The sequence below is a fragment of the Hoplias malabaricus genome, chromosome 1 (genome assembly GCF_029633855.1).
Source record: "Hoplias malabaricus isolate fHopMal1 chromosome 1, fHopMal1.hap1, whole genome shotgun sequence".
Taxonomy (NCBI): domain Eukaryota; kingdom Metazoa; phylum Chordata; class Actinopteri; order Characiformes; family Erythrinidae; genus Hoplias; species Hoplias malabaricus.
Window position 1 is genome coordinate 43714063 of NC_089800.1, and position 8285 is coordinate 43722347.

The 8285-nt window shown below is 40.5% G+C and overlaps 1 protein-coding gene across 1 annotated transcript in view; it reads left to right on the top strand.

The window, feature by feature from the left end:
* The window catches only part of timm50 (translocase of inner mitochondrial membrane 50 homolog (S. cerevisiae)), a 30091-nt gene extending 22230 nt beyond the window's left edge, over positions 1 to 7861 (top strand). The window contains exons 8-11 of the mRNA XM_066678164.1: positions 924 to 1022; positions 5756 to 5912; positions 6048 to 6154; positions 6991 to 7861. Coding sequence (XP_066534261.1) covers positions 924 to 1022; positions 5756 to 5912; positions 6048 to 6154; positions 6991 to 7089 — 462 coding nt within the window. The 3' untranslated portion in view covers positions 7090 to 7861. The remainder of the gene's footprint in view (positions 1 to 923; positions 1023 to 5755; positions 5913 to 6047; positions 6155 to 6990) is intronic.
* The last annotated feature ends 424 nt before the right edge of the window (positions 7862 to 8285 follow it).

The following is an 8285-nucleotide window of genomic DNA, read 5'->3' on the forward strand; positions in this document are numbered from 1 at the left end:
ATGTTTGGTGGTGTTTCATTGAGCAGATCCATTCACGTTTAGATGAGCACTGAGACTTGTTGTGTGAACACAGTCTTGTTAATATTTTGGCTACAGTGGTGTTACTCTACACCTGGAAAGTTATCAGATACAACAATTAAGAGTGCTGGCTTTGTGTAGTGTTTTTGTTTTTTTGCCTGTAGAAATGCTAAAATGTAAAATTTCCAAAATAATATTACCATTGTTAACTCAAGTTTTGTCATTGTATTTGTTGTTCTTTTTTGTTGTTTTTGTTGCATCAGCTGTTATCAGGTGTGGTTCTTTCTGATTATCTACTGCGACTGGACGTGTGTGTGTCTTGGCATTTATATGCGGCACAAGCCTTTATTGTGGCAACACTGATATGCAGATTAGTCAAACACTTGGTCTAATTGGGCTCCTACTTTGTAATTCATTGTTGAGGCCTGTTTTTCTTTCCTTCACACACCATGACCCTTAATTCTATGATTCTTCATTGGTGATTCAGGACAGTGTGGTGGTCTGTTCAGAAAGCTAAACAAAACATTTCTCTCCTTGGAGTCAATGACTTTACATGGCCTGTAGAGCAGGTTCCCTGGATGGATGCCATCCACTGGGCTATGCATAAATGGTCTTACAGTACAACTCTAATTAACTGCACATTTTATCTCTGGCAGAGCAACCACTTTTCTCAAGGTTCTTTCTCAGTTTGCTCCAGCATCAAAGTTCTGAAATGTAAACCCTGACACTTGTTTGATTGTTGGCTAAGTGGCAGTCAAATTGTTTAACATATAAATAGTGGTGAATAAATTAAAACAATTGAAAAGACTGTCATTCATTCTAGGCATTCCTGACATATAAAGTTTGAATTAACATTCTGACCTTCTGACTGCACCAGGGTGACTAACCATAAATTGGTTTTGCAGACAGCGTACCCCCTGATTGACAGCATAGACCCTCAGGGCTTTGTCATGTACCGCCTCTTCCGGGACGCCACGCGCTACATGGAGGGACATCATGTGAAGGTACGCTTCATTCACTCTTTTGCCATATGGAATCAGTTTGGATTCTGATGTGATTATGTGTGGGTGTGAGTGTTTGTATGTTGCGTGGTGGTTTTGTGCACATTCCTTTTCCGGAAAATCCTGCCTGTGTGCAACTGCGTAAAGTGGTGTCACATGTCAAATGTTGAAAGTTTGTCGTTTATTTATAAACTCCCTTCATCCCAATATAAACAGTAAATTGTCTGCAAACCTTTATTAAATACTCTCTTCCAATTTCTTAGTGCAGGATGTTTAACTCTGCTTAACAAGAACTTTCACAGTGATGTCCTTATGATGTGTGCTGGTTAGCGCCTCTCTCTTCTCAGTAAAACTCACCCCCACCTCTTTCCACTCTCCTCAGTGACCCAGGCAGCATTGTGGTGTGATGCCCCCCATGTCTCTCCTGGATGCCGCCCTTCTGCTTCTGCATTGATTTTTTTTCCCTCCCTTTTCTTTCTTTTTTTTCTCTTTCTTTTTTTTCCTCTTTCTTGTTTCCCCCTCTAATGCAACGTCCCTATTCTTCTTTCTTCCAGAACAATAGGAGTTTCTTGCCGGCCTCTCTTCGCCCTCTTTTTGTGCCTCATTAAACTTCTGCCTCTCCTTCGTTAGGGCCATCATTACTGAAGCCATGTACAAGGCTATGTTCTATTACCTCTCAGGACTGGGGTGAGGGCTCTTTTGAGAGGTCTCATTGATCAACAAAAGCTAAAGCTCACTCAGTTAAATCCTGACAGCTCCATATTTGATAACATTGTGTTGAGTTTTTATTTTTGTCGGAGCATAAAGAAGAAAAAGTGCATATATATATATATATGTATGTCTCTGTGAGCCCCAGTTTTGGTAACACTAGTGATTATGATAAATTAATGTCCTGAAATGTGCTGAATATGCAGAAACTTTAAGTGAAGTTTCTGGCTTTAAAAATGTGAAATGGGTTCTGTTGGCATGTGGGCGCTGCTTATGAACCTGTTGTATAAACATTTATTGTTGTTCCTTGGTGCATGACTGAGTTGTGCTTTTGCTTGCTAGGACTTGCTCTGTGAGTGTGTTGTGCACACGCATCCATTATCGATTTCATGTAAGCACGAGCCTGGCTGACTGGTCACATTTCAGCAGTGGTGGGCTGGTTTTGTCCCCCATCAAATTCTGTACCCACCTTCTGCCCTCTGCTTTCTCCTCCCTCCTTCTCTCACCTCCCATCTGGCAGAGCGAAGCACAGGAGGCTGAAATGCTGCTTTCTCTCTCTCTCTCTCTCTCTCTCTCTCTGGTCCTATGTAAACATTGAGAATCATGTGCCATGTAAAGCTTCATTGCTCTGAAGGAAGGTATGATTGTTGGTTTTGGAAATGTTGGAATATCATTGAATTATTGAGGCCAGAGTGTCACTCACGGCTGAAGTGTGCTTGAGCATGTCCCCAAACTGCGTGTTTCTGTGTTCACTACCAGAGATGGGTCAAATGCAGTGTAGCAATTTCCTTAAGGGGATCAATAAAGGTGTTTCATATTCATATTAAATAGTACACTACCGTGTCATCACATTTGTGTACTTAGTATAGTTAAAAATATATAATCATTGCGTTCACACATAGCCACACTCCAAATTTAAACCATGGATTATTAGCAGAATTACACTAAATACTGATCCAGATTTAGTTATAAAATACTACAAGTAAGAATTATAGAGCCTTTTTTCTGCTCTAGAGCAGCTGCACACAAGCTTGAAATCACCATTCCCAATGCCAAGTGTGAGCTACATGGGTATAAATAAATATAAAATAAATATTGCGCTGTGGGGCAGTGGAAGTGGAAATGTTTTCTAAAGTGATAGCGCTCAGCAATGTTTGGGATGAGGTCAGTTTGTGACCCAGAACTAATTCTCTTATAATCAGTGCCTGAAAGTTCTTACAGGAGTGTTCAAAAAAATAATCTCTACAGAACTACAGAAGTAGTTATTACTACCTGCAAACTACCTATAAACATTATTTTAGAAGAAACATTTTTGGTAAAAACGTGAACTGAACTAATGTAAGCTACATTCATCAGTAACTTTAAAGGGGCTGATGTGAAGATATAACATCAATGGAGGAGGACCTGCTCCTTGAAATTGGGTACATTTTTTGTTCCAGTTGTGCCTGGTACGAGCCAAGTTGGTACTAAACATGATGTGTAAACATTGCAGTGCTCTGATTTGCCTGAGATACTTTTCGGTCATCATGAAATACAGAGCAGCGGCCCCTTTTTCTGTTTGTCCAACTCACAACGGCAGCTCATAACATTTAGCTGTGGTGTTTTAAAGAGATTCAAATGCTACTAAGATCAGTGGCTGACGGAAAACTCCAGGGAGAGACGATTGAAAGCCAGCTCAGTTGAGCCGAGCCAATACCATGCACCTTTTATATTTTTTGTGATTTGTGGCCTCTCTGTTTACCATTGATGTCTTATTATTACTTCTTTTCTCACTGATAGGAAGTATTACATTTCTTTTCATGAAGACAAATTTTCCATTGCTCCGGTTACTCAAGGTGTCCCTCAGGGATCTGTTCTTAGTCCTCTTCTTTTTACAAGTTACATGCTTTCCATTGGTCACATGCCACAGCCATATGTCGTCCCTTCAATTGGTTTCCTAAATCTGCAACAATAAACAGTGTGTGCTTGCTAATTGTTTAAAAACTCAACTCTGATAACCCGAAAGTTTGCTATTTTGTCTAAATGAACTAGTAAAGTGGTTAGAACTTACTGTCAGCATACACAGTGTGTTGTTTGAGCCTTCCCTAGACTGCATGATGATATTTTTTGACCCTTTGTTTATCTTTAAATCCCATGTTAGTTCCTTGGTCCAGACTTAATTTTCCTGTCTTCACGGCATTACACGCCTCTGTCTTGTAATCAGTAGAAAAGGTGCAGAAACACTAGTTCAAGCCAATATTACCTTGTATCTGAACTACTGTAATGCCCTTTCCATTAGCCTGTTTTGCAAACTAATTTCTGGACTACAGTATGCACAATACCCTGAGGTTATGGTCCTTTTACGCACAAAAGTATGTGCTCATATCACCCACCATTCTCTGTAACTGACACTTATTACAAGTCACAACTTGCACCGAGTACAACATACTACTGCTAACCTTTTAAAGCCCTTCACAATCTCAAACCTCAGTTTTTCAGTATCTTTTACAGTTGCTCCATCCTTAAGTCTTCCAGTCAATGTCTACTTGCGGTTTCAGTTTTGTCTGTCCATGAGTATCAGATCTTGCAGTATTGCAACCAGACTGGATTTAACTCTCACAGAGACGTCAACAAATTTCTTCCGTCTCAGCTTTCAAAATGCATTCAAAGATGCACATGTTCTCCCCGTCTTATTCATCTCACGCTTCCATTAGCTAAATCGGTTCTTATATATAATATGACGTAAAGAGCAAGCCACCTTTTGAATAATACCATCACAGAGTGCATTAACCTCCTAATTTTAGGGAAACACACACTTGCACACTGATCAATACAGGCACACACACACGCGTGCATGTTGTCTCTGTGGACTCATGCTGTGTCTCCTGGGGCAGGCAGATGTAAGCAATTTATTGTGAATCGTGCTGTTTGGGCCTTCGGGGCCACAGGGGTTTCCTTTTTAGGCCTCTTCATTCTGTATTTATGTATCGCTTATACCTCTCTCTCACTTCTAGCCATTTCTATCTCTCTAGTTCTGTATCTCTCACTCACCCCCCCACCCCCAACCCCCTTCACTCTGTCCCTGTATTCAGCCCCTCAGGGGGATACAGATGACCCCAGTGATAGGGAGAGTGCAGCGTCCCTGTCCATCTGCTGCTGGGGCCCACCACCAAGACAGCTGCTGCAGAGAAAGTTTTTGTGTGTGCACGCATGTTTGTGTGAGGGAGTGGAAGACACTGCAGGGGTCAGTGATTGGGTGTTAACAGTTTACACTTTTCTACAGATGCATAGGTGTGACTATTTTTCACATTCCTGCCATTACAGGAACGTGGATTACTTGTTTTGATGCAGTTATATTTAATCTCCGTTTGTGTGCATCAATTCAGGCACTGATTTAAACACCAGGGAGGAAGGGAAAAGACTAGTTTAAAATGTGCATTATGGAAACACTAAATGTTTGAAAATGGACTACTCCCAGACACAGCTTCAGGAACCATTTTTAAAAATGTGTTGTTTTGCCATTAAATACCATAAAATAAAGTAGTGTAACCCAGCCCGTTTACTTGAAGGTGATCTTTCCTCATCATTTGCTAGCTCTCCAGTCTGTTTGCACGCTCGAAACCTAATGTGTTTACGAAGACCCAGAGTCTGAAAATGGGCAATAAAGAAAACAAAACAAAGGGTCTTGTCTGGTATGCTAGGCTTTCTTTCTCTTCTCACAGCAGAAAAACTGTATCTGGAGTTTTTAGAGTACAAATAGACCTCCAAATTTTGAAAAGCATGAGCTGAGATGGGGATATTGCCCTATTCCTGCTACATAGGTGGGTAATATTGGCTTATTTATGCTGTGAATGGAACTGATTCTAAATTTGACAGAGTGCCTACTACATAAATGTAAATACAGACCGAAAGTGCTACAAAACTAATCAACTTAACTAGCAAATTGAGTTTCCGTGGTAATTCAAACAGTGAATAAATACTCGACATTAAACAAACATAAATGGACTGTGGGTGGAAGATTAAAATTCATCATGTTCTCTTCTTAACAGGATGTGTCCTGTCTGAACAGAGACACCTCTAAAGTGATTGTAGTGGACTGTAAACGAGAAGCCTTCAGTCTGCAGCCCTTCAATGGCATGGCACTGCGCAAGTGGGACGGCAACTCGGAGGACCGCACACTTTACGACCTGGCTGCCTTCCTCAAGAGTAAGAACCTTCAGTGTAGTTCTTGATCATAGTTATTTAGAGAAGGTGTGAGAGATGCAGTATGTATTCTTCAGCTCCCCGGTTTTTTAGAATGTTTAGAGCAAAGTCATAACCGTCTTAACTGATTGTCTGCAGCGATTGCGATGAGTGGTGTGGAGGATGTTCGCACTGTGCTGGAAAATTATGCCCATGAAGAGGACCCCATTGAAGCCTTCAAAAGGAGACAAGCACAACTTGCACTGGTAATCAGCAGTGTTGATCACTTGAGTGTGTCAGGTTGTGTTGTCCTCTACATGTACTGGTGACGTGTTAATGTAGTGGTCAACTCTTGACACTCACCTTGTCATTGTTTAAAGTTCACTTGGATGTTTGTTAAATTATCTTAACTCTAATACTACTTTAAAGGAACACTAGGTAAGATTTGGTTTTTTTTTTTTTTTTTGCTCCTTGGCTCCCCCATACAGTGTCAATGTGAGATTCATGGGGTGGGGGATGGGGGGATTTTCTACACTCTTCCAAAAGTTACATAGTGCAGTGCTGTGCCCAGAGCAGCAACGACAGAGGCTCTACTCTCCCTATTACAAGTCAGTAAAGCAGCACAATGATTTTGAAGCTGAAAATTTGAGGTAAAAATTGTACCTAGTGTTCCTTTAACCCAAAACCTGAACTCAACTCTTCCTAATGCTAAGGATGATCCTGATGGCTATTTTAAGTTTTAAGCTGTCTGGGATCACACCAATGTTGGTTGTTATCAAAACATTTAATTTCCAAGAGGGTAACTTTGAAATTGGAACTTAATAGAACAACACATTTTTCACATTATTTCAGTGAACTTTTATTTTTTTATTTATATATGTTAATGTTTTTAATTACACGTGTAATTTACATGCTGCTCTTAACATGTGTAAGTTTCACAATGATATAAATAATAGAAATGGTCTGATTTATTTCTGCAAAATAGTCGTTACGTTCTCATGTTACAAAATCTGGGTGTCTTTTACACAACTGGTTTGTAGCAGCATTCTTTCTTTGTTGAAATTTTAGCTGTGAAATAAGCTGTATGTTTGTTTGTGTTCAGGAGGAAGAGCAGAGGCTGGCTGAACATTCTCAGCAGAAGAAGCAAGGCTTATCTTTCAGCGGCATCACCAGCCGTTTCTGGGCCCGCAAGCAGCAATGAGGACTTACTGAAAGCCTCCAGCCGCAGTCTGGACTACAGGCAGTGACTGGCCAGTGAGACAGGGTCTCTGTCACTGTAGTGGACGGCATATTCGGGCGCGTAGGAGGGAGGGTGCAGAAGGATAGCGGGACATGAGACGGAAGAAAAGACATTCGATTACAATCACTGAATGACTGAGTGTTTTGGGGTGGGATTTGACCAGAGACCTGTTCCAAAAAAATGTTGGTTTCCTCTGTGATGGTAAAAGCATCCCCTGGACTGCACAGCCTACCGCGTGCCCTTGTCTCATGTCATTTGTTCTGTTTGTCAAAGATGTCAATGGTTTCAAAGGAAAAGGAAGAAAGCTCATACTTGGACTCATTTCAACCCACTCCACTACTCCCATTTGTTTTATTTGTGCGAAAAAAAAACGTTATATTAGCAGTCACACTTTGTGTTGGATATACTCTGAAATGATGTGAAGGTTAGCGGTCTCTTTCAGATCCAAGTTAGACTGTAATAGCCTGAGTTTAAAGCTGTGCTTGGAGTATGATCACCCACTCTACATTAGGAGATCCTTTTGCTGCACAGGCTGCATCTGAGTTGAATAATATCAGTCCGTAGTTTATATCAGTGGAAATCCGATCTAAAAGTGAGACTGACAAGGGTCATTTCTACCCAAGTGTAAAATGGTCCACTTTGTTAGGAGATGTGCTTGTTGATGGGTCTGTGTAATGCATTCGATGTAAACCACTTAAATGACCTTTAATAAACAAAGTATGTATTACTTTCTATAATCTGAGTAACTTGTCACCTTCACTTATTTTACTTAAAAGATGTTCTGTTTTCACCTGCTTTTGTGGATCAACTGATCCAAACAGTCATTTTGCAACACATCTGTTCCACCCAGGCTTAACCCCCAAGTTGCAGATGAGACTAAGACTATATCACTTGTTTTTAATTACAACATCTGAATTAACATTCTTGAAGAAATGTAGGAAATGAAACATGACCAAATTCATGGAATGACCTGGAATCTGCAGTGTAATTTAAAAGATATAAGAGATTAAATGTTAAGTGCTGTTCAGTCTCATAGCTTGTATGTGAAACTATGCAATTTGCCTAGTTCTTTGGAAAGGCTTGATTTATTGGGAAACAGGAAAACCTGTCATCCTGGTCTTGGCTTGCTCTTTATTCACTGTAATACTGGTGATCTG